Genomic DNA, 27,362 nt, shown 5'->3' with positions numbered 1-27,362 from the left:
TCAGGTGGCACAATCCTTGGCTATAGCATACCGTAAACACGGCCATTTCATTTGTGGCAGACCAACAGAACATGCAACTAAAACGTTGCATCTGGGTGTTTGATCTACTTGGGATGTTGGTCTCCCTCCGGATCTTGGTTTACCATTTTCAGGCATATATTAAGCGCCTTTGCCATGACAGGTATGAGGGATCTTGCATCCAGTTCTGCTCTATTTGACCAATTTAAAACCATTACATTAAATAGACAATCAAAGAATTTGGCAAAGGACTTGAAAGAATTCAAACTGGAAGCAGTGTTTCCCCTATCTTACAGACGTCTGGGTAGAAAATAGAAAAAAGGAAACAACCAATACACCACAATATTCACAGAAACCACACAGACGGTGGGTGACCTTTTCCGGATCATAGAGTACAGAGGACCCATGGGATTATAGTGATTATAATCAAACTGTGAATAGAGTACCACAGAGGCCTTTTGTAGGCAGGGCGTACCCCAGAGGAAAAGCATTGGGTCCCAACCAAAATGAAGGATACTGGAACCAATGCCCAAGAATGAGACGGCATCGCAGGAGGGGGCCCCAGGTGGTAGAAACCGATTTGGAACAACCTATTTTGAATCTATTCGGCCTTGAGCTCCCACTGGAAGAGGTGTCAATTTTAGGAAAAGGGCTTTTCTTTGTTCCGACAAATCCAACAAACTGGTATATTGCAGAATCGGAGATAAGGAACTTCTTCAGAACTATTAGGCTGAAAGTTTTCTTTCGAAACATGGATTAAGAAATTGACCTAGAGGACACAGGCCTATGGAAGAAGTCAATGTTTAATCCAACAGAAAACCAGATGCCCAAATAAATTGTGACTTTCAAGAGATGTGTCTTGAAAGAAATGGAAGTTCTTAAAAACAAAAAGCAATTCTTAAGACGCAATCCAACGAAGTTAGAAAGAAATGCTCTGAAAAAATGTACCTCCAACCCCAACCTCACAATTAAAGCAGCCGACAAGGGAGGGGGCATTGTAGTGCAAACCAACCAACAATGCCTCTGCATACTCATGTAACTGCTCCAACAGCGAGAAAATCATCAACCTCCAGAAAAGGATACTACACAGGCAATAAAACAATGTATACTTGAGGCAACACAATTTGTGTGAGATAGGGAATGGATTACAGAAAAAGAATGTGAGTACTTGAATCATCCCGAGGGGAGAACTCCGCTGTTCTATGCCATACCTAAGATTCATAAGAATCCGGAAAACCCACTGGGGCGTCCCATTGTCTCGGGCTGTGGGTCCATTTTGGGACCAGTCAATAAATGTGTAGATGGCTTCCTAAAACCCTTGAGTATGCTCGCTAGCTCATACCTACGAGATACTACGGATACAATAAGCTGTTTTGAGGGTATTGCTTTCAACCTCAGCGAAGAATTACTAGTCACAATGGACATAACACCATTGTATATGAGCATCCCATAGGAGGAAGCCATGGAATGTGTATGCCTGCAAATTAACACACATGCTTTGCAAAGCAGAGTGCCCATTGAATTCATATTGAACTTCTTCGGATAGCTTTAAAACATTTATTTTTCAAGTTTGATAATATATTTTATCAACAGGTGACTGGAACTGCGATGGTGGCCACTTTTTCACAGAGCCTCGCAATCATCTACATGGCCTGTTTTGAAAAAAAGTTCATATACTCAGCAGCCAATCCCTTAATGGGCAAAATACACAATGGGAGGGGGTTCATAGATGATGACATCTTCCTATGCAAAGGCAATGCAATAGAACTCGATGAGTTTTGGAGCTGGCCCAATGACCAGGACCCCCCAAATAATATTTAGGATAAACTGAAGCAATCCATTTTCTAGACCTTACCATCCGGAACCTAAATGGGAATCTGCAGTCTGCATTGTTCAGATAAGAAACTGACAGAAACACCTTGTTGGAATATAGGATCTTCCATCTGCTGCCCTTGAAGCAAAACCTACCCTATGAGCAATATCTAAGTGTGCAAAGAAACTGCATCTCCCTCACTGATTTCCAAATCCATGGAACAGCACTGACTAAGAGACTCAAAGCTAGAGGTTACATGAGAAAACTACTCAGCAACTCGCAGAAAAGAGCAAGGTTCACTGCGAGAGATGCGCTCCTGACTCCAAGTAACCGAGGGGGACAACAGGAAGATCCCAAAATGACCTGTGCCACAACTTGTAGCCAAAATACACCAAAGCTAAGACCCCTAATCAAAAGCTATTGGCCCTTGGCTAAACTGGCCCAACCAGAGGAGCCACTTCCAAGAATGGCCCTCAAAAGATCTAAAAATCTTAAGGACTATTTGACTTGTGCACAATTCCCCAAAATAGAGGCAAAAAACACACTATGGAATGTTAGACAGATCACAGGGCACTATCCCTGTGGCATCTGCACAGCCTGCAGATTTACCAGAAAAAGTACATCTTTTACTGTGGGCGGACGTTAATGGGAACTTGAGCAATTTACAAACTGCAAGGCACCCAATACAGTTTACTGTACACAATGCCCTTCTGGGAAAAAATATGTGGGACAGACCAGCTGTCCAATCCACAAAAGAATTGGAGAACACGGTTCACAAATACACTGCTTGACCTTAACAGCACCATTGGTACAACACTACATCACCCAACAACATTCTGCAGATGATCTAGACTGATGGATCCTTGACACAGTGAAACATTTTTCAAACACAAACAGGACACTCCGGTACACGGAAGCGTGGTGGATCTACAAATTAGGATCTCATGCTATGGGCTTAAAGAAGGAGTTACTCTTCCCATGAGAGATGTCGCTTTAGAAAGGGATCGGACACAAACAGGGATCATTGCTGGGGTAGAATATTTAGATGGATATTATGCATGGTACAGAGCTGACTGCGGACTTGGACCAAACACCTAATTAAGTTAGATATTTTATTCTTCTAGCAAAAGATACAATATAAGGTCCTCAAAAATAAAAACAATAGAACTCTACATTTTTAAGTGTTTCCATTTAAACCTGCATGGAGCTACGTGCAAGTGATCCAGTGAGTCTCCCCCTGCAAAACAACAAAGAAACAAAAAAACATGCAATACGAGTGACGGAGCTACCCATGCTTAACTATGTGCTGTCAAAAACTTGCATCATACATGGAGACATGAGCAAGCGTGCGGGAAGAGTCAGGAAGGGCACCATGCAAACGGCTAAAAAGAGGCCTACGTATAGGCAACAACGTGGTCTGGTTCCCATGACGATGCAACACAGCTCACTACAGCAGCAGGATAGCCTTAGCCGCGCTGCGAGCGTAGCATTGTGGACCTAATAGGTTTGTATAAAAACACAGAACTAGATAACCCGCGGGGTAGAGTGTCAAGTACTGCATGAGGTGGGGTAGAGTGTCAAGTACTGCATGAGTTATGCACAAACTGAATATATAAACCGATTCCTGTTCGCTTTACAGATCGAATCGAGGAGTGACGCGTGCTCCGGAATCGAGGGACATTTATGTAACTGAGTCGCTTTGCCAATCCAGCACGAGTATCTAGCAGAAATAAGATAAGCAGCGATACAATGATAGCAACATATAAAGGTCATGGGGGAACAGTTTAAGGCTGCCATAACAGTCTTTATATCACGTTGAGAGGCTCACTGTCAGTTTCTAGGTAAACAGATACAGCGGAAGACTCACACGAGGAAAATAATGAACATGCTTCACGCTTGAAGACACTGGCCCTGCATACCCTACAGTATACCTTACTGGATACGAATACAGGTCAGTGATGGACTAGGAAGCCAACAATGTTTATCTATCCAGCTCCCCAAACACAGGTTATAATGGGTATCCGTGCAACAGAGCAAGTTAGGGGCCACGGCTTCCAGCTAACCTTAACTGTATGTAAATCTTGATAAAGATACTGCCGAACTCCTAGGAGTCCATACTTTCAAAATGCTCCACATATTCGGAACTTACAATGATGCATGTGAGCAGCACGAAGACAGGCACAGTCCATGCCAGAAACTACTATACGTGGCCCTCAGGTTCTGTAGGTCACAGGGGCCTTGCCTGACATATAGTATTGAAGTACACACCTGCACAAGGGTTATTGGAAAACAAGGATCACAGGTGAACACACCCTGACCTTGGGGCAGGCATGCACCACAGAGCCAATATAATTCCATTCTGAAGGTGACAGTGAGACCGTGCGATGCGAGGTCAGTAAATTGCAAATGTAACATGTTTTAGTGGAACTGTAGTGAATCTATAAATATCAAAATATAACTTGTTTTTAAGTTCTTCACATTATTTTAGAGGGCACGTAGCTTATACACATTTTTGTGCTGTTTTAATATTACTAGAGGTCCTGAGAGAGGCTGCCACATTTTTTAACTGCCGAAACGTCAGGCTAGCAGAGAGGGATGGGAGGGTACTCCTTGCAAGCAGTCAACATAAGAAAACGCACGAATATCGTTTTGTAGACGTAGACCATATTGTTGGAAATAGAACAAAAATACGTGTGTCCTTGGGTGATTAGTGGGAGTCACAGCACATGGTGATAGCAGAGAAATAGACTCACTACTTCCCTTTGTTTTTTCATACAAGCAATGTTTTTTATACTTTGTGTTGAACCAGTAAATGTTAAAATTTGTTTAAAAACCAAAAAAAAGAATCTGTTTAAAATAACGCAGTATGATGCATTTACTTAAATACTTTCCGGAGGGCAAAAGGTTGCCAGTTAAATATTGATGCTAAATGTTGACCACAAAAATTATGTTATAAGAGGAAAAAGGTACCAGTAAATGAGACAGATTGTTTAAAAATACAGAATTCCGTAAAGGTGTAGGTTTCATTGAGTGAAGTATAAGCAATTTGGGCACACTTCTGTGAAAAATGTTTAAATGAGCCTAGTGTACCCAACATATTGGGTTCTCCCTTCTGTAAAGCTGCTCTATTTGTGGGTCAGGAAATTTAACACTTGCTAGAATCCTTCCTTTCCCTATGTACATAGTGCTGTCCCAATTAGTATTATATAGGCATAGCCCACTCTTTGGCGAAATAGTATCCAGCCCACTCTTTGTGAATATAGTGCCAAGGCTACTTGGTAGCAGTCCTAGGCTTTTCATCTCTGCACTTCTCAGGTCAATGTTCCCAGTCCAGCAGGCATAGTCTGCACCCCTCTGTATTCTGCTTCTTCTGCTCAAGACTCTGATTGGTGATCTTGCTGGTTTCGTATGGTTATGGGTTTATTCTGCTGCTGCCGTCTTCCAGACTTTCTCAGGTCTGACATAGGCCTTTGTTTTCACTGTCCAGTCTCCCTGGTATGGTTTTGTTTGCATTGAACCTTCTGATAGGCTATCCACTTAAATTAGGGCATTTGTGTCAACTAGTATGTGTCCACAGCCCCCTGAGGCTTCAAAACGTCCCAGTGGCCATGTTTTGGTTAGGCAGACGTCCCGTCCCTCTGCCCAGGCTATATATTGGCTGTCCACAGCTCCTCACTGCGGCACCTTATGCAGTTATGCTATCCTCCAGGCTCTGGTTCATGTTTCCACACTGGGGATTATCCCTGGGGATCACAACTTGCATACATGATCCAACGGTAGGGAGATGGTTTGTCACACGATTCCCCGGCAGCGTTTCCAGTTCTTCGTTTTTGCTGATTATCTGTGAGGGTCCCTTTCCTTCATATGTCACTCGGCAGCACTGGAGGGTAGCCAGAACTGTTTCTTGGTAGCACCCGGTATAATGGTAAATGAAGCTCTGTGAGGATTGACAATTAGCTTGCTCCTCCATGTTTTCTGAAGAACGTATTACCTGATCCCTATTATAGGTATCTGGGTCCTTTGAAATTAGCTTCATGTATAACTGTGGTGTGATTCTAACTTTCCCGCCATTGGTATATGCAACCCCAAGCCTTTTTTCCTTTGAACATGTCCTGACTTTTTACATGGATGTAAAGACTTCAACTTCTCTCCCCTGGCCTTTTTCTTATTTTGTTATCGTGATTCTGATCCTTCAGACTGTCGGTACTGGGAAACGGTTTCCCCGTTAACTCTTGAACATTTGTAACTTTTAACCTTGCTCACAGCATTTTACAAATGTATCCTCATTGCACTGGATTGTATCACCCTAGTCTATTCCACTTGGGATTTTATATGTCCATGAAGACCAGCTTGTGGCAGCAGTTACATTATTAGCGTGTTTGCTTTGTTTTTGTTGTGCACATTCGCGTTTACCGCTTATGGCTACTAAACATGTCCAGTGCACTAAAATGGCAGTGTCACAAAATGTTCACTTGTTCTTTTGCCATATTGTAGTTTGCCTTCTGCCTGCCTTCCCAGGTCAGGAAATCCCATATACGGTCATGCACTTGCCTGGGAAAGCTGTTGTTTTCGCAGGATAGTGAGCCTTTGTGTGTGGCCCGGGAAGGGGGCTGGGACTGTCTAGTCCCAGTCCACATCGCTGGTGCTAGAAAGACTTCTTCTCGGGCGAATGGAAACCAGTAGTTGTCCCTGATTGGACAACTACCGGCTGTTTGAATGGTGCAGATCCTTTCCATTGGTGGGCTTGGACTTACTTTCAGCTCCAGTTAAGAGGTGGACTCCTGCATTCTTCAGATCTTTGTTGGAGCCAAGAATCCTTCGAAAGAAGAGCAAGCCCCTTGACGCCCAAAAGGTGACTTCTGCAGTGGACTTGCATCCCATCCAGTGATTGGCCTGGCAAAGACCTGCTCCTCTGCTTGATCTCTGAAGACCCTCATCTGTAATTCAGCCCTTGGACTAGTCAGACCAATTGGTCTCAACGTCTTCTCTAGTTTTCATGCCCTTAGAGCCTTCCCTGGACTGACCAGCTCACTCGTGGGCTATAATCATTGCAGTTCCACGTTCAAGCACAGAACTTTGGTGGTCACCAGTTTGTGCCATATGTCGCCTTCTCCCAAATGTTCAGCTGTCATCAAGGAAACCTGTCCTGGAGCTGCTTCTTTGCCCACGACTGGAAAGATGCTTATCGTCGCCTGTAAACTTGGGTCAGTCCGGGCTGCTGACTCCTCTTGTGTGCTTTCCACACTGAGCAGGAAGGGACCCTCTCCACTTTTTTGACTAGGGCAGGGTACTGGATTTGTCACACTATGCTCTTCAATGGCTGCTCTAAGTCAACTGACTTGGGACCGGGGAAAGGGTCAAGTGACTTCCTTGGCCTATTGGAGGCCTGGTTTTCACAAAGAGATTGTTGGAGAGGGGTGTGGACAATGGATTCTTTAAAGCAATGTGTTTTTCCAATAAAAGCACACTCCTTACTTTTTCCAAATATTAGAAAAAGAGAACAATGGAAATGGGTGCTATCAGCAGCACATATCACTTTCCAACGTTCTACTTTTATTTTTCAAAACGACCAATGTCTGGTAAAGCCACCTGATGCTACTCCCCATTCTGCAAATATCTGTTCTGGTATCCTACTTTCTCTACCATCCCTGGGCCACCCTGTTCTGCCTTTTGCTTTGGCTACTTAATCCTCCTCAACACCAGACTCTGACTGTCACATAGAGCAATCGAGCTGTGCCCTAATAGTAGTCCTGACAGTCCACTGTGGGACTGAAGGGGCCCCTAGGGTACCCTCTTGTATTGAAACAAGGCACAATCACCCCACACAAACTGATACGACAGACACGAGGTTGTATTCCCAAAAGCTAGAGTTTATTGCAAAGCAAATAGTCTCAGTTGGCCAACTGGGTCCCATGCCCCGCGACATGTGTTTCCAGACCCCGGGGAATGCAAGAGAGTGAGAATCATACAACAGTTACATATATACAAAACAAGCATCTTACAATCAGTGGTGGCACATTCAATACCGCCCATATTGTAATTCCTTTGAATTGGGTTCGATGATTGACAATTGTGATGAGTATGACACCTTCAGACATTTATTTAGCAACAGTTTGCAATTTGATGAGCCTGCAGACACAATTCTTTGTTATAAGAACACCCTGCTTCTGTTCTCTGCAAGCGAGCTGAGTACAGGGGAGAGACACATTCCAGGCCTCGCTATCTCCTAGTTTCTATTTGTGTACTGGGGGTCAACTCGCTCTCCAGGGCTCTACAGGGCTCAGAAAAGGGGGGCTGCAAAGAAGAGCATAATTCAAGCCATTGAATGTTCGCTTCTAACATTTCTACGGCATTAGCGAGACAAGCTGGCACCTGTGTAATGATTAAATGCCTTCTTGCTTACTTTCAAGGATTTGTGAGGGAGGAGACTGGCCATTTCTGTCTGGGTCGCTGCGTTATGTTTCAACAAGTCTCTTACGGCCTTGCTCTATGCATGAATAATAATGTACTAGTGGAGCAGAATAAGTTTTCAGCAAAGCAGTTTTAACAGAAGGCAAGAGGCAAAGGTTCGAAAACAAAATGGCAATTTCAATCACATCAAAATGGCCGCACTTTAGTCAAGCTTATGGCTATGTATTTCTAATACTAAGCACATGAGGCAGTTGGTCTTCGGCCAACTAAGTACACTGCCTCCGGTGTCTACTTTTTCTAGACTGACAGGACAATTTTCTTTGCAAACATGGATAACTTCAATTACTTAATGTACTGTGCAGTTGGCTGTTTTAAATAACATCAGACAAATGCACTTGAAAATACACCGTCCCCAACGTATTTCTCACAAAAATGTGCTCACAGATGCCACTCAAATATTTAGTTGTCTAAATTCACAAATTGCTATTTGTAAATTTGGGTTGCTTTTCTTTTTTTGATGCCAGGCCTATTTTTTTCTATATTGTGTCCCTGACGTGCCCTGCTCACCACTGGATCACGCTTCCCATGACATGAAGAACATCTCTAATCTTGCAGCGTTCATCATGCCTTTAAGCATCTTCTCTCCATAGAAGGATCCCCTACGCTATGCCAAGCTCCTGCCCCCCCATGATCTCTACCACTCTAATGATTCTGCCTATTTTGTAGAGTTATATCACCACTGACACCTTGCACTATCATTTCTGATACTTCTCTGCTGTTGCGCTATTGGTTCTATGTGAAATTTCCACTTTTTGAAGGCTGAACATAAAAAAGACGATTTATTTTGGTTGATTGTGTGTGAAAAAGCACATGCACGCAGGTTTTCTCTGAATTCGGGGGGGTTTTACCCCGAGCCCCAGGTCCCACCTTGCTCCCTCACCACATACATACATACATACATACATACAACATACACACATACAAACAACAAACATACAACCAGTTTCCCCACCCGTCCCATTTACAAACATGACTTTTCACACACAGACACACGCGCACACACACAGCGACTCACTCACTTGGCACAGTCTAAGTCGGTCATTTTTTTTATCGATTTTGATAAATTGTGTTTTTTTTTTTAACTTAATACTGTGCTATTGGCTAGTTCTCGGTCTTCACACCTGTTCGACTCCCCTGACCTGGCTCTGAGTTTCTACCCACTCTCCCCTGTCCTGGTTCTGGGTTACCATTGACCCACTTCTGTGGTAGAATTGCCTTTGCTTGTATTACATTTTATTTTCTTGCCCCGATTACTTTTTACAATGCACTCTCATAACCAACCGGACCGTCATGCTTAACCTCTTGTAAAACAGCTATCATACAATTACCCTGATTTCTACTTTAATCCATCTTAGTGCTTCTAGTTGAAGCACCATCTCCTATATTAATCAATAATACAATTAAGTAGAGGGAGATTTCTGCTGTTGTACCCTTTTTATCTCTAATACTTTATATCAATTGGACCGCTAATGTGAAACAAACCTTTTCTTACTTCACTCTTTGGTATAGATAAACAGTAGTTCCCAGTTTGAGGTACGTTTATTTCCTTTGTGTTTTTGTATTCTCTGTCAAAGGTTAATAATCTTCCATTATTGCTTCATGTTCGGGTAAGTAGAAGCTGTACCTCGTACAAAGAGCATGAATTGAGTAATGAAGATTATCATTATTCTTAAAATTCTTTCCTCTTCCTTTAGATGCCTTCAGGATTCTGAAGAGATGCTGAAATTTGCAATATCCATCAGCGAACCAGTAGACGGCAAAGTGAGTAGCTGTTTGCTATCTAGAGTAGCTACTTGACAAAATGTTGTGACCCACTTTGTTTTGTGTTAATTTGTCAAGTAATTTAGTTTCTAATGGATACATTTCTCGAACAGATTCTTAATCGTATATAATCTTTACATCCCGTCCCCTTTGATGATGGGAGTCAGTCACACATCGAAGAGACCGGAGCCTTTTGCACTGCAAAACGTAACTTCCCCTTTAAATTTGAAGCGTGCAGCAGCATACCTCATGGTGACCGCTCATGCTGGCTCCCCCCACTGGCCTTGCCCACGTCAGTAATTATTTTCTGCTCACCGGGACTGGGCACATTACACTACACCGTTGAGTTAGTCGCATGTAGTTTCCCCTTCTTTTTTCATAATTGTATTTGCTGCTGATTGCTTGAGCCCTCACTGATGTACGATCAGCGTATGCCATTTATAACTGGGTTCAGACCATGAACCTCCTGCAACAGGAGCTTCCGGCTTCAGACACAGTCACTGTCTAAGGCGCCTGACCCTGACCACATCCGGGTCCCTTGTGCGTTGTGTTTGGCTTTGGGCTCTGTGATGAATTCAATGGAGTCATTGCAGATTCCCCAGCAGTAACCTCCTCCCATGTGGCCAGGGGAAGCAGCCGCTACCTGATGGTGACCCTGGGGACGGTTATTTGAAGGTGGATCAAATGGGAGGAGATGACCACCGGGGTGGGTGGTTTCATGGTATGAAAAAGACCCCCTGATGCCCACTAACCTAATGGCATATTGCCATGCATCTGCTCCCCCCCCCTTTAGGTAAAATAGAGAAACTGTTTCCCCAAAACCCTTTAGACAAAACTCCCATCCCTTCTCGAAAAAGTAAAAGCAAGAATACCTTTTCATTTCTAATCCACCTTCATATACAGCTAGTTTTTCATATCGAGCCATTGAGAGAGACTTCCCAAGTACTATGAATCAGTTGACATCAATAGGCTCCAATTCCCACAACCACCTTAGTACTCGGACGAGGAAGAAAATGATGCAGAGCAGAAGGAGCTTCAAGCTCAATAAGCGTGCTAGTTGTTTTCAGAAAGTGCAGGTGCACGGGACATTTAAAGATGGAAACTAAACCATTGGTGGAATCAAAGTCTTCTCGTGAACAACATCTCTCTGTAGTCGTGTGGAAGCTGGAGGCGCACGCTGGAGTGGCGAAACGTGCCGCAGAGATGCCAGGAACCACAAGAAGAGTCCTGGCTGTTCGGCAGCTGGAGGAAGCAGCGTTATCCTCATCGGGACCTGAAGGAAAGCAGGCGTGCAAGAGCAGAATGGGGATCCCAGGGGTTTCGGCGACTGCGCCAAACACAGTTTCAACATTGTAAAGCTGCAGAGACAGAAACAACAAGAAGATTGTTTGCGAGTCAAAATGGCAGAGTAGAAACATGACCCCAAACAATATTTGAGTGCATGTAATGCAGAAAAAGCAAACATTGAAATAAAACTCGATATACCGAACCACAGAAGATCTATGCAATTTTGAATGTAAAGAGAAACTGTTATATGTATGGAAGTAAGTTCTTGCAGGCGAATAAACCAGGCATTTAAAAGTGCATAAGAAGTCCTGGCGGGGGAGCATACCTGCAACTGCTAACCTACAAAAGTCCTAAGAAAGGACAGTGCTTGGTGAAAAAAGAAGGAACTGTTTAAAAGAAGGAATTATGAGGCTGGGCAGTTTTGTACATAACAGGAATGTTGTGGGCCAAGAAAAGACACAAAGAACTGTTACACCAATAAACATTACCATACCATTGAAGAATTCAGGGGAAGGGAACCACCCTCTGGAACCAAGGTTCTGTTACCTTGGAGAACTTTTATGTTGGAGCTGTTTTTTTTTTTTATTTATGAACCCTTTTTGCAAACATCAGGTTAAACACTTTCCCTTCTCACTTCATTGTTTTGTTTATAATGTGAGGGTCAGGATAGAACGTTTGGACACAAGGATGGTTTTTATTTCTGACATCCTGTCACACACAGATCCTTAGTTTTTTTTACGTACAAAATTCCTCTTCGAGCAGGGTCAGAGCGGCATTTTCCCAACCTGTTCATGTTGATCAAAGTCTTTTACCAAAAACATGACAACTTTGTGTCCGGCTTTTATTTCTGACCCCTCACGGCTTCCAGTCTTTGATGTATGCTCAGTCAGTGGAAGGACCTGTTTGGAGGCTCTTCTCTGCATGAACACTGGAGATCATGTTCCTATTGAAGTACCATATTTTCACAATCCCCCTGGTGCGTCGTCTACTTCTCTAGGGCCGTTGCACTGAGTCCCCCAAGACCGACCGGGGGGTGGAGGGGTTTGCCGCGGGGGTGGTACAAGTGCCAAAAATACTTGGACTGCTGCTATGGCTGTGGGATCTCCTGGACCTAGCACCAGAACTTATTCTGAGGGGGCAGGAGTTAGCAGTGACTGTTGCTGACAGTACCATAGTGCCTCCTGGGTCCCCACCGAAACAAACGCTCTTTGCTAGTGTTACTGGGACCTGCCCCAAGGGTCTCTAGAGACCTAATTCAAGGGGCTGTGCATTGGTAAGCAAAGGCCCTCGTCTCGTGCTCTATACACTACAGGCTGCAGAAGAAAATTGCGCACAGGAAGTGCTTGGGCACGCCCATGGAGCCATCCCCCAAGATTCCCATTACTGTGCCCTCAGTTGGTGTGTATCCCCATGATGAGAGTTTGGATCCAAGGCCAGTTCTCTCCAGGCAAGTTGGCTACGAGATCAGCTTGCAAGAGCCAAGATTCTCCAGTGCCTCTACCCCCATCGGTACCCCACAGGCCATCATTCCTTGTTTTCCCTGGCAGACTGGTGAATGTCTTACCCTATATGCTCCTCCACTCCTAAATCATAGACTCCACAGCACAGGCAGCTGTATTTGATCCCATCCACAATGTCTGATCCCCTCTGGCTCCTCATTCACCAAATACAGCCTACAGTGATTTTGCCCTGCACACAATGTCAGTCAAATTAAGAGGACCAGTTTTTCTACAGATTGCATGCGTTAATGACCTAGATCAATGGCAAATTATTTTTTAAGAGGCTCATTTGGGAATTGATGCCTAAGGGCTCCCTCTTGTGACTTTGGCATTGCAGAGTTCTTGGGCGTTCCTACATTGGAGGAGCCTCGTCAGAAGTCCTATTGCAAGTATTGGAATTGGGATCTGTGGTTAGATCTGCTTTACCTATACAAAAAGACTTGTTGCTATTGTGTGCTTCTTGACCTGCCTTTTTGGCTGCAAGTAAAGCCCTCGAATTAACTTCCCTTGATTTTTTTTTTTGCTCTCTTAATGGGGATACGTATTGGTTCATAAGACTATCCATTCTGCAAGACCCTGTCTCCCTTAGTGGAATGGTTGTTACTTCTAAATTGCACATATCAACTTAAAGTGAAGTGCTGTTTGGATACTTTGTATTCTTACAACATTTTCTTTGGTAACTTTGTGGTTACAATCACAATGGACAGGATGGACTGGTGACAGTGGATTTTTTTTTCTCAGGTGTTTTTTACTTGTGCACTTTGCATTTTACTGCTTCATGTCATTTAGAGTATTGTATTCTCTTAAACGGCTGTGCCGTGAGATTTTTGCCCATCAATAGTCCGTTTTGTGCCTTGTCCTTAGTCTTGCCCTCTCAGTCCCCGAATTGCCATACATGGAAAGCCCTTTCCTGGTCAAGCTCTTTCCCAGGGCAAAGTGGTGGTCTTTGTTTGTGTCAGGATGTGGGGGCTGAATTTGTCTGGAGCCAGTCCACATCTGAGTTAGTATGTGCCTGTTGCTGGCCAGATGTGTTGGTCAGAGGCTGTCAATGATTGGGCATCACCAGCCAGTTTGAATGTGCAGATCCCTTGGGGGGCACTCATTCCAAAGCCTGGATTAAAGGAGGACTCCTGCAGCCATTCAATAATCGTTGCAGGCAAGACCCCTGCGAAGATTTGCAGCCCACTGAGGATCAGAGGACAACTGTTTCAGCTGACCAGCATTTCCTCCATCTTAATCCTGGTGTAGCCCAGCTCCTCTCTTCTGACCTCCAGAAGGCCGTAGTGGGTGCTTCAACCCCATGACTGGTGGGAACAACCTGCCTCGACCCCATTGGAGGATCCGTGCCTGCTAAACCTTAAGAAGTGTCCGTGGACCAGCCAGTGGACTGACCTGGTCTCTCCTGGGGTAATTCGCTGCACTGGTCCCTGTTTCCAGAAAGTAGCTTTGGAACTGAACTTTCAACTTGTGAATCAAGACTCCTGTCACTGCAGTTTCAGCGTTCCTAACCCAAGGGAAGTCATGCAGCACCTGCTCCATTATTCACATCACAAGGATCGGTTGTCGCTGCCTGATCGTGGTGTACCACCGGTGCAATCATCCGTCTTCGTGTCCTGTAGGTCCCCGTAGCTTACCTGCTCCATGGAGGTCTTTCTATCATGCCAAAGGTGTCCTGATGTCCAGTCTTCAGAACCGCCTCGTCAGAGTCTGGAACCGCGGACTAGCCAGACCCAGCATCGGCACTGAAAGAGACCTCTGCCCCCTTTAGCGCATGGACTTGTGGGCCCACCAGATACAAGATTCCCTGATGGGAGTTGCTGAAGGTTGTGTTAGGAAAGATTTTCTTTTTGCAGATGTTCCTCCATAGATTTCGTTGACTGCATTATTTTTTCTTGTTTGGAACCCTGCCTTACCTTTTAGAGGTCAGTAAAGCCTTTGCTTTACTTCACTTTACTGTTTTGCTCTTTCTTATGGGGGACACTGAATTGTTCCTAAGATTGTCAGTACTCAAGAGATATTGTGCCTCATTCTAACCTTGACGGTCTGGAAACAATGGTGCTGGTAAGCTTACCGGCACTGTTTATTCCGGACTGGCAAAGTACAACTCTGCTGGGCGGGTGCCCTCCCTGTTCACAGAGTTTAACGGAAGCACCAGCACCGTTATTACCGGTGCCAGTGTTTCCGTGGTCCCCATTTCCATAGAGTGCTATGGGACTCTATAGGAATGGGGAACAACATTTGACCAGCGCCTGACTTTCCGGCCACTGGGGTTGTAATACCCCGTTGTTACCGGCAAGTCAGGTGCTGCTAACTGTTTACGGGTCCGGTGTCTAACTGCCGGTAATACCGGCACGGTTACCGCCGGACCCGTAATGAGGCCCATTGTGTCTTTATGAATTGTATTTTAAAATATAACATTTTTAAAATTGCACAGCACACATCGCCTTAGTGAAGTGCATTGGGATACTTTTGATATCTTTTTATATAATGGCTTTTGGTTACTTTGACAATGTGCCTAAGAAAAGCTAATGGCTGACGTGATATTTTTACAATTTCTGTGTTATTTTACTTGTGCATTTTTGAATTTACCAAAGATGGCTAGCACCCTAAAATGGCAGTGCCACGAGATTTTTTGTTTGTTCTTTGGCTTTCTTGCTGCCTTCTCATGTCAGAAATTACATTATATGGGAATCCCTTTCCCAGACAAAACTGTGGCTTTTTTGCAGCAAAGGGGCATTGTGTGTGCCAGAGAAGGGGGCTGTGACGGTCTAGTCCCAATCCACATCTCTGGTGATTGGAAGTCTGTTACTGTGCAGATGTGGTGACCCATGTCTATTTATGATTGGAAAGCCACTGGCTGTCTGAGTGGTGCAGATCCTTACCAGAATTGTACGATCGGACTGAAAACAAAAGGTCCGACCGGTCAAAAAGACCGAAAAAAGTTTCTTCTAACCTTTTGGTGGTAGCATTGTAGGTAAGTATAAAACATTTTTTAAAAGGCTGCGGGGGCTGCAGGGCTTTTCCCAGCAACACTCCGCTCCCTATACTTTACAGTATACTGAGCAGGGGTTGCAGGGGAAACCCCTGCAGCTCCCGAAAAAAAGAAAAGGACCCTGCAGCGCCGGTTCCCGATCACGGAAGTGAAAGGAAACTGGCACTGCAGGGGCACAGCGCTAAGCAAGTGGGGTGTGGGTATGTTGAGGGTGTGGGTGGGGGTCTGTTGGTGGTGTGTCGTGGGTGCGTCATTGGTGGGGGGTGTGGGTATGTAGGGGTTATGGATGTGTGTTCGCATGGGGAATGTACGAACATTTTGTGGTTTGTTCATTTCACATGCAAACATTTTGGCCGCTGCAAAATCAGCCGCGGTCGGATCACATAGATCCATCCTTAATCTAGGTGGGCTTGCTCCTAGCCCGAATCTTGGATAAAAGGAGGGCTCCTGGAGCCAAGTCTTCTAAGAAGAGCAGTGTTAGGCAGAAACCTGTGCAGTTCCCTTTGGGAACACTGCAAAAGATTTAGGACTACAGGTGTTAGCAGTAAACCCACTTGGTAGCAGTCTGCACCACCCAGATTTACCTGGTAGCTGTGGCTGAGCAGTCAGACTTCCCTCAAGAAGAGTTAGGCAGTATGCAAAGTATACACAATAGGCACTCGGACACAATAATACAAGCAAACACTGACCAGAGCCTTGGTATCAAAGTATATAATTATGTATTTAAAAACACACTGTTTGAAACACTCCAGTACTCTTATTGTAAAACACTCTAAACACAGTTACTATTATAATATATACAACCCTTATTCCTTATCAGACAAGTCTTAGTTAACACCACTTATTTCCATACAGAGGTGAGCGCTTAACTATAGATGGCACTCCAATAAGTTTATGAAGAAGGTGGGGGGGGGGAGACAGAATATGGAAAGGTACACCACTCTAAGATTTAGGAACACTATTAGCAAGGCAGAAGAGCAAAAGTCACTTGTGAGCCAAAGTCCATAGGCTGGGCCCACTCTTAGGGGGAGCAGAGCACAAATGCGCCCAAGATCACAGTTACACTAGGCTTAGAAAGTCTTGCAGAGAGTTCGAAAAGAGTTTAGAGAGGCTCAGAAAAGTTTAGCCAGGGTGTCCCAGGCTAACCCAGGTTCGAATGCCGGGGGCTAAATCTACCCCGTACAGTCTATGGCAAGGGAAGCCAGGCGGGACACGGTACCTTAAGTGGGAAGGATCCTCCAGCAGTGGCAGTTGTTCCTGGCAGCGGGTGCAAGTCTTGTCGTCGTCCAGGGGAAGAGAAGATCTCGACTTGGAGGAAAGATGAAGGTCGTTGCACTGCCAGGGAAGAAACCAGCCGCAGAGTTTTCCGGTTAAAGGTATTACCCTTTATTTTGCGGTCGTGGTAAAACGTGGTATTCCAGTTGCCGGGGTGCTTGGCACAGGCAAGGCGGCCACGAGATGCGTCGGGAAGGCGAAAAGATGGTGAAACTGGTTATCCCCACCAGTCAAAGGAAGAAGACTTTCCGGCGGGAGATCTCCTCTGTCGTTGGGAAAAGTGGTGAGACGGTCCAGCAGGGCTCAACCGGTGGTGTCGTCGTGGCGGGTCGGCTCAGCTTCTCCCTCGTCAGATTCTTAGGTCCTGTGGCGACTTCTGACGTTCCAGTCCCCAAAGCCCTGCTTTTATGCAGAAAACCCCCATTCACTCAGCCTAGCTGTCACTCAAACATGCTAAGTGGTGAGCCGGCCGGCTCACCACTTGGGCCAATCAGGACGGAGTGCGACTTGAGTTGCCTAGGCAACACAGTCCAGGGTGCCTAAATCCTTTGGGAATGACCCATGTATTCTGGACAAAAAGGGTTTACCGTGCCAGGGACGTTAGCAAATGCATTGGGGAGTTTGGGTAGGAGGATCATCTTTACCAGGAACTGTTTCCCTGCCGCTGAGATTGGCGGCAGCCTCCATCTACTTAGCCTGCCTTCCACGTATCTCTCCAAAGCAAGATGATTATCCCGGAAGAGGGTCAGCCTATCTCTAGAGACCACCACCTCCAAGTATTTGATATTGCCCAGGGCCCACCGGAGATTATTCTCTCCTTGTGGTTGTTTAGTGCAAGGTGTCCAGGGAAACATTTCCGATATGGAGTAATTCATTGTAAATCCTGAGGCTGCACCAACTTGAATGATATTGCAGAGAATAGGATCTAGGTTTACCTGTGGATCTCGGATGTAAACAAGCACATCGTCTGCGTACAGCCAAACAATGTGTGTGTGTGTGGGGTGTCAGGGGCATTGAGGCGGATGCCCCGGTGCTTATGACGGTCACGTATCAGGTCCGCCATTGGTTCAATGGCCAGTTCAAACAATATGGGGGGACAGCCCACCCGAGTGCCCCACCCGAGAGTGAGCTGCTCTGATCCGCAAGAATTAACCAGGACTCTGGCCAGCGGACCGGTGTACAATAGTCTATAACAGATAATTCCAGAGCCCCGGCCAATTTTCTCCAGTACTACAAACAAATATTCCCTGAGACCATATTAAATGCCTTTTGGGCATCGATGGCCACTGCCACCGCCTCGTTCTTAGGGCCTAGCCATAACGTTGTGCAGGTGTCGGATATTAAGAGATGTGGAGCTGCCCGAAACAAAACCAGCCTGGTCTTCGTGAATTGCATGGGGCATTAATCGGAGCAGACGATTCGCTCGGGCCTTTGCATATATTTTAGTATCCACATTCATGAGTGAGAGGGGGCAGTAAGAACTTTTGTGGTGACTCCTCCCAGACTTGGAGGAGATGTAGAATCAACAGGGCCCCATACTCACGATAGAATTCCGCTGTCAGACCATCGGGTCCAGGAGCCTTGCCCCAGGCGACATCTCTGATTACTATTTTCTTCTACTGTCACGGGGCCATTTAAACTACCACTAGCCTGGGAGCTCAACCTTGAAAAAGAGGCACCCCTTCCAACAAGGAGTGTATGGCCTGTTCTCCATGTGTGGGGCATGGAGTGCTTAATGACTCATAGAACTCACAGAAAACCTCAAACGTCCTATCTGCCCACTTGGAGTTCCCCTGCGCACCAAGCATAGTCAATTTGAGTTCGCCCACATTCAGTTTTCACCAGATTAGCCAATGTCCTCCCCAGTCTCTCCCCCTCCCCATACTTCCTCACTGCCAGCAGACATGCAAGGTAATGGACCTCCTTCAGGGCGTAGGCTCTGAACTGCTCTAACACCAGAAGCGTTTGCTTGAGTAACCTCGGGATCTGGTGACCGGGTATATTCCATCTCCAGCTCCTTGAGTGTAGTTTCATAATCCCTGCAGGTCCCTTCGAATGGCCTTTAGAACCCCTGCTTCCCTAGCGATTGCCATGCCTCTTATGTAAGCTTTGAAGGCCTGCCATCTTATGCCTTGGGACGTGGCATCCGCAGTATTTCAGGAGAAAAAGGTTTCAATGTCTGATCCGATCTCTCTTTAAAGACTTTATCTTTTAATGCTACTGACTTAAAACGCCATGATCTCCCCAGTGCGGAGGGTCTGTCAGTTGTGAGCGATAGTACCAAAGGGGAATGGTCGGAGAGAGTACGTAGCAAAATCTCACTACCCAGAACTTTACCCATAAGGAGACTAGATATTAGGAACATATTGATACGAGAGGACATGTCATGTCATGTATGATATGATAATTTATTTATATCGCGCTCATACACAAGTGTTTCAGCGCACGACCAAGCAAAGGAAGGGGAACAGGGGAGAACAAAAATACGATCTTACTAGGCCCAGTGACACTCAGAATGCACAAGTGCATGGAAAAGGGAAAAAGGGGGAAAGTGCAGAACAGAGGAGAGAAACAGAATAAATAATAAGTGGAATAAATAACTGTAGTGAAAATGGTAGTGTAGCCAGACAAGTGGCAAGTGCATGAGTATATCTGATAAGTGCAGAAGAAGAGTGGGGGACTGTATGGTTACAGATACAGATCCTAGTGCCGGGGGTAGCCCAGAGGCAGTGCAGGAGGGAGGCAGAGTGAGCAGGTACCGGGGCCCGAAGGACAGAGGGTGGCCAGGTGCACGATGCCAAGAGAGAAGCAGATCAGCCGGGGAGAAGAGGGGCAAAGGCAGAAACAAAGAGGATGGTCTTGAGGTGCTTCCGGAACCGGAGATGGCTCTCCTCAAGTTTCAGGGTGATCAGGAGGCATTCCAAAGGGAGGACCCAGCCAAGAGATCTGCCCCCGGCTCGTGTCTTTGAAAAACGACCGACCCTGAGGGAATTGGAACTAGAGGATCGGAGGGCTTGAGAAGGGAGGCATTTATGGAGGGATAATTGAAGGTATTTCGGACCCAGGCTCCAGAAAGCCTTGTGGACAATGCATAGGGTTTTAAATGTAATCCTTGCATGCACTGGGAGCCAATGAAGGGATTTCAGAGCTGGAGAGATACGATCCCAGGGCTTGAGGCCGAAGACAAGTCTTGCAGTCCTGTTCTGGATTAGTTGTGAAGGGCGAAGAGTGGAGGCAGGTAGATTTAGAAAGATACTGTTACAATAGTCCAACCTGGAGAGAACCAGAGCTTAGAGACGGGGAGCTTGTAAGGGGAAGGAGAGGAAAGGCAAAGTACCTCTAAGGAGGTGCAGTAAGAAGTTTGACTTTTTAGAGACATCAGAGATGTGTGCGGAGAAAGAAAGTGTAGTTTCAAAGATGACTCCAAGGTTCTTAGCCTCGCAGGTAGTGGTATTAGGAGGGCCAAGGGAGGCCGGCCAGAGAGTGAGGGGAAAGGATTGTGAAGGTGTCCCAATGTGGAGGATCTCAGTTTTGTTGGTATTTAGACAAAGATCGTTGGCAGCAAACCAATTTTGAATGGCAGTTAGGCAATCCGAGATGAGGGAAGGCGAGGAGGTAGCTGAAGGAAACCTGAAAATGAGTTGGGTGTCATCAGCATAGCACTGGAAGTTTGAGCAGAAAATGGAAATGCAGTAGGCAAGCGTTGCCAGGTATTGGTTGAAAAGCCATTGCGAGAGGTTAGACCCTGAGGATTGTAGTGAGAAATAGAAACTATATTCCTGAGCAAGCATATGCAGAAGGCACCATGCATCTCAAGGACAAGGAGTCCATATAGTTTAGAAGCTGCACTGCCGCTCTTGATTGGGGCCTCAGCGCTTCTCCCATTCTACCTATGGAGCCATTTAGACCACCCCATATAATGGGAACCCCGACATAACCAGCCAGTATACCCACTGTAGCATACCTCCGTTCCGATGTATACCTTTTTCTCAGTGAATATCAGTGACTTGTGTACAAGTGTTAGGACACCTTGTGATTGGGTCGAGTATGAGTACCTGTTCCCGCCCCAGGATGGGCCTATGCTACAGCAAACCCCTTCCCTAGCGTGTGTTTCCTGTAACAGGAGAACATTGATTTCATGTCTATTAACATAGGCCCTCAATTTCCGAGACTTGATGAAGTTCACCAACCCTCCAACATTCCAGCACATTATTTTCAGCTGCATCGTAAAGATAATCTAACGTCAGTACTGGATCGAAGACCACCTCCCTGTCACCATGTCTGCACCTCCCTAGCCAATACTACCTGTGAACCCTGCTGGCAAGATTTTTTTGTTTTCCAGCCCTGTTGATCCAACCTGCATACCCTCAACTCAGGCATGCCCAAAGATCCAATGTAAGCACAGACCCCGGCCTTTCCTGGAATATTAGCTTCAATTAACTTCACTGCTTGATTTGGGACTGTGAAGTAGTAGTTTGCCACGGAATTGAAATCGGAGATGCACCAGGAACAGCATTGCATATTGAATGTTAAGTTCACGCAACATCTTTTTGACCCCTATGAATTGCCAGCGTTCCTGTTGGACCACCGTCGAGAAATTTGATAAGAACCGGATGGTCCGAGAACCAAGTGCATCTCCTTTCTCTCCCTGGCCAAGTGCAGCACATGGTCTCTGTCACAATAGCTTACAATTTTGGTGATGATAGGCCGAGGGAAATCTTTGGCTTTGGGCTTGGTGGGCACGCTCCAGTGCAAAGAAAGGTGATAATTGTGGGTCCTCCAGAAGATCCTTAAGTAGACTCTCCACAGCTTGTTCCATACCGTCAGAAAGTGCATATTCCGGGACTCCAACTATCCGAGTATTGTTCCTCCGTGATTACAAGTCACCCCATTACCTTTGACCTTCATATCCTTCACCAGGGTAGCCAACGTGCCCTGAAGCACCTGCACATTGTCCTCTGTCATCCCTGTTCTCTTCTCCGCTTCATTTATTCGCACCATTTCTTTCACCAGTTGTGATCGCATAGAGGCGGCAAAGGCCGCAATGTCATCCAGTTTCTCATGTACTGCCGCAAAGCCCTTGGCCACAGCCTCCATCATGTGTGTTAGGTCAGTAGGTGAGGCCGTGGTAGCCAAGTCATGGGACGAAGGAGATGGATGCGGCTCCCTGGTCTCCGCCCGCGGGGCCGCCTTGGCGAATTTGTCCATGGCACCAGTCTTTTTTCTCCCGGCAGCCCCTTTAGTCATGCTTTGTGAATGTTCTGGACTCGCACTGAAAGTGGGAGAAGGGCTCGACGAAAGGAGGGTTAGTGGGTCACCTACAATACAGCCTGCCAAGGGTGCCGGCCGTGTTGGTGCAGTGTGGAGTCTCCCTTCAAATTGTGTGCCTCCCGAAAAGATTGTTCCTCCTTGTCCTCGATCAAAGTATTTAAATTTAACGGTCGGGCGTTCCAGGAATTGCAGCCTAGCATGTAGGAGTAGCAGTGGTAAGAGAATGATCTTACTCAGCAATCTCAGGACACCATCAGCAGCTGGCCCGCTATGAACTTGGCGGTATTGTCTTAATATCGGGACGCGCAGGGAGGAAAACCAGAGGGTCTCTCGCTCATTCGGGGCTGCAAGCTTGGCTCAGGAAACCCGCTGCGCAGATGAGGGGGGAAGCAAAGGAACAGATTGAGCATGCATTGCCCACTCTGCACAGACCAGTGGGCCCCAGACACAGGGGAGGAGAGTAGTCTCCTCCCCCCGGCCCCGCAATGGGCACGGTGCCGGCCCTGTGTGGTGTGTAGAAACGGGTAAGGCCACAGCTCCAGAGGCCCGCCTCGGCATGCACAGCTTCCCAGCTGCAATAGTGTCCACTCACCATCCGATGGGCTTCCGCGTTCACCAGCAATCCGCGAGGTGGGGGGGCCATTGTAGGATTGCATCCACTGGCGGTGGCAGCAGCCTCCACCCAGCGGCCAGCTGTAGCACACAGTCAACGGAAACCCCCGGTGGGAAAGGGCACGAGGGCAATCAAAAGTTCTCCAGCCTGGTGCTCGCGCTGCAAGGTAGTCGAGCTCTTCCTCTCAAATATATGTATGTATTCCAATGATTTCGGCTTGTTAGAGCGCCGAAAACCGCCGCCGCCAGAAGGATCTTTTTGCTGAGGTGCAGAGCAACGCCTCTAGGCAACCATCACGGTCGGCTGCTCAACAGCGCCCCCTTTGTTTGCGTCTTCAACTGGAAGCTGTCTGGAACCAATTGCAAAGTACTGCAACCAACCAAAACTAAATACAATGAAACAAAGTATCTCTTTTGTCTAGACGATCATTGCGGTAGGAACCAGAGACAGAAGAACAAGCCTGGAACGGTCTGGAACCTCCACAAGTGCTATCGTGACACTCTGAGTCATACCTGTGACTTTCTGCTACCCCTGTTTCCCAGAGTCTAACCAGTGTTTATATGGATTTCTAAAATCAGTCTGGACACATTTTGGGAGGCTACCCTAGGTATGGTGAACAGGGAGACTCGTGTTCAGCCAAAATCCAGTCGAGGTAATGGTCGCGGATTGAACCACTGCTGGGGTGTGTGTGAGGGGCAGATCTTCATTGGTTGGGCTGAGTTTCTGTTGTCACCTGAGTTTTTCCATAAGAAGAGTCATCCTGCAGTCATTTCCCAGAGATCCTGCGGTATGCAGTAATAAAATTGCAGCAAAAATGTCGCCTTTACAAAAAATCTTTGGCAAAAATGCTGTGGTTTGACCCTGTAAAGGTGTACCCCATTATGCAATTAAAGGGGAGCAAGGGTTGCAGGGGTGTCCCCCGCTCCCCTTAAATGGCATAATGGGTGTGGGGGTTGCAGGGGTGTCCCCTGTATCTTTTACATAGATTGCGGTGCAAAACCTCAGCCTTTTTGCCGCAATTTTATTTTTGCCGTGATTTTAACAGATGGAACCGATCCTGCAAGGAGCCAAGTATCGTGCATAGCCGTGAAGACTTTGGAAGACCCATGGACCGAACCTGAGAAGGCCTGGTGAACAACATTTGCTGCAGTCCCTGTGGAGCCCTGTCTGGCTACTGATCTTAAAATACCTTCATCAGTGCTTTGACTCATAGCAGTGCTGGGAACAACCATTTTCAACTTCTTCTGGTAAATCAACAAGTTGGAGCCTTTGTTATTTTTTTTTTTGTGCCTGAGCCATTCATTGAATTGACCAGCTCCAGTTTGGGCTACCGCGGTAGAAGAGTCCTTGTTCGGTGCTTCGGCTGAAAACTTGAAGGTTGTCGGCTTGTCCTGCAAGAGTCCCTACTGCAAAATGTTGCAAAATGATGTGCATCGACCGGGCACGAGATAGAGGACTGACTTTGACCGCAACATCTGTCTCCTCTGCTGTCGCCGTGCAACAGTGACGTTCATGAAACTGGCGTTTTCACATCTTGTCGACCGTCCTGAAGAATCCTGCACTGGTGCCTGCTGCATTGTTCAAGAAGAGGTTGCACCAAACTCCTGTACTTGACAGGAACTCTTCTTGCACCTGCAGCTCCTGGGCTTTTTCGACTGGAACCAATGGCGGGAAAGCCGACCTGTGGCAACCCTCCAACGACCTGCCAAGTCTAGAGAAAAACCTGAGTATGAGTGGTAAATTGTGGTGATACTAGCCTGCCCCCTAGCTCCACCCTTTAAAAATGTTTAACTTTTAAAAACATTTACCACTATTTGATTCTGGCAAAACGTGTTGCCCAAAAGCCCTTTGATAGTCTTATTCACTAGAAAACTTCCTCTTCTGACTTTTGGAACCTGTCTCTCACAACAACAGGACCGTCCTGCTAACATTTTCTTTCTCCCTAAAACTATTGGAAACTTTGAACTGTTGGGCACAAGGCCCCATAAAATGTAGGGATGGACTTTACAAGTTAGGGTCATATTCCTCTGGACTGTTGGTGGAACAACTTTTTACTTCCCCTCCACTGCAGGTATTGGGGGTGTGGGGTGTACTCAATGTTTTACACTAAATCTGATTGTATGTATTTTACTGTTTAGTATTGTGTGAGCTTACTGCCTGCTATTAGTCAATTTATTATGGTGTGCTCTTTGGCCTTTAATAGAGTATGTTGGTCCTTATCTGTCTAATTGTAATCCTTGATTGCGCACTGTGTTGGACTCATTATGGACCCCTTACTACACTCACTCCTGAGACATGGCCTTGACTACTCTCCATGCTACCTTGATTGGTTTGGCCATAGCCCCCAGAGTTGTCCCTGTTCACTATAACTAGGATGTCATCCTAAACTCTGTCCACCAGGCCAGAGTTTAGAAATCCAGTATAACAATGCTCATCTGAGCAGCAAATAGCATAATTCTCTTTCGTGACAAAGAGAATGAGTTATTTGATTTATAAAAAATCTGGAAATAAAGGTAATAAAAATGTTTCATAAACTCCAATTTGTTTCCATCAAGATACCAAGTAAAGTTGTGTAGTCTTGTGTTACCACCCGAAAAGCAAATTATATTGGTCTTGGCGATGCTCACTTCCAATTCATTGTTTTTTAAATAATTGTGATGTACATTCAGTGCCCTCTGTAACCCATTAGGAGTAGAACCAAACAAAAGAATATCATCTTCATAAGTCAGTTACTGGACATGTGAGTGTTCAATATGTGGGGGGAAACACTTCAGTTGTATGAAGAATTACCCAAAATCTGAGACATGAAGAGTCAGGGAGCCAAAAGGCATCCCTGTCTCACACCTCTATGCGTCGTTCAGGGCTCATACTGACAACTTGATAACTCTGGTATCTATATGGAGAGCAATAATTATCAGGAGAAGTCCCTGACTGATATCCCAATAATCAAATGTATGCCAGAGGCTAGCCTTAGGCAACGGATAAGTCTAAGCTTGCAGCATAAACATCGGAGCATTCCCTATGTCTAGCTTGCTCTTGTATGCAACCAGATACCTGTTCAATTGGCATCCCACTGACTTTTTCAAACCAAATTGATGCAAGTCCAATCGACCTGATGTCATGGCACAACTTTCTTCTTTTCCATTTCTATCTGCTTTGTGTGTAAAGTAAAGGCCTAATGCATAACTTTGCTCTGTGTGGACTCATAGTACCCTTAGGCTGCTCTCACTCCCTTCCTGAGACTAAGCCTTGCTGCTCTACTTCCTCGCCTTGTTTGGATTTGGATAACCTCTGTGTCTTCTCTGTTTAGCATAATAGGGTGAACTCCCAAAATCCTCCCACCAGGGGTGGTTTTGGAAGTCCATCTTAACACTGGGTTGCTTTCCAATTTTGCAAAAAAGGATCCAGTTGGCATAAATACAGAGCAAAGAAGGTTATTTGGTAGTTCACTTGGCGTGCAACAAGGCTTCAACCAGGGCTGTAGCTTGTATGTGCTTACAGCAGACAATAGCAAGTCCCACAAACATCTATGATTACTGTTGTCCATGGGCTCAAAGATTGTTTTCTTCTTTGAAGGGCTCTGGAAAAAATTGGAGGTGGGAGTAGTTTTGTCCCTACAATTGGAAGTTAGGAAAGGATTTGTAGGCATTAAAAAAAGTAGTTCTATTTGTCGACTGTGGTATTTCTTAGATAAGTAAAATTATATCTTGATTGCAAAAATGAAGGTATTTTTGTTGTACTTTTGTTGTGCGAGTAATTATGAATGAAAAGTTGTGTTTTTGTAAATCTTCTAAGCCCTCTTCAGATCAGTTATCATTGTGGTTAGGGTTCTATGTATGTCATGTACTTCTGATTTCTCTGGTCCAGCCATCACTGTGTAAGTGGTAATGTGATTACTTGACTTTTTTAAAGTATTTGCCAAGCCTTAAGGGTGCACAGCTTAGGTGGAGGACTGGTTCTTCTTTTGTCATATGGCAACTAAGTCATACTCCTGAGGAATGAGATCTCCATTTATTATGGCCAGGACACAGCTGTGTCTCTTGGTGTTAGCCTGTTCCATTCTACATGCTTCCTTCTGGGTGATAGCCCAAAATGTAGGTGTGGCCCTGAAGTTTTGTTTAAAGTGGATCCTGAGTTGGTGGGGATGTCTGCTATACCTTTGTTTGCACTAAGATGGAGATTGGGTTTTAGGTGATACAGTTCTATAACAAGATGTTGCAACTGTTTGATTTGACTGCCCCACCATAGCATCCTGTTTTACGAGGATAAAAATAAGTGAAATGAAGATGTGCTATATTAAATCAGATGGCTACAGGATTGAAATATCCAGCGGAATGGAAAGAGAGTCTATCGGAAATTAAT

The 27,362-nt window shown here is 45.7% G+C and overlaps 1 protein-coding gene across 2 annotated transcripts in view; it reads left to right on the top strand.

The window, feature by feature from the left end:
* UBA6 (ubiquitin like modifier activating enzyme 6) overlaps positions 1 to 27,362 on the top strand; it is a 1,607,755-nt gene that overhangs the window by 683,226 nt on the left and 897,167 nt on the right. For both annotated transcript variants that reach the window (XM_069630498.1, XM_069630497.1), the window contains exon 13: positions 9,997 to 10,063. In XM_069630498.1, coding sequence (XP_069486599.1) covers positions 9,997 to 10,063 — 67 coding nt within the window. The remainder of the gene's footprint in view (positions 1 to 9,996; positions 10,064 to 27,362) is intronic.

The sequence above is a fragment of the Ambystoma mexicanum genome, chromosome 6q, assembly GCF_040938575.1.
Source record: "Ambystoma mexicanum isolate Mex_15411 chromosome 6q, UKY_AmexF1_1, whole genome shotgun sequence".
Classification (NCBI taxonomy): Eukaryota; Metazoa; Chordata; class Amphibia; order Caudata; family Ambystomatidae; genus Ambystoma; species Ambystoma mexicanum.
The sequence above is the reverse complement of the archived record's forward strand: the minus strand, read 5'-3'. Positions and strand labels throughout refer to the sequence as shown.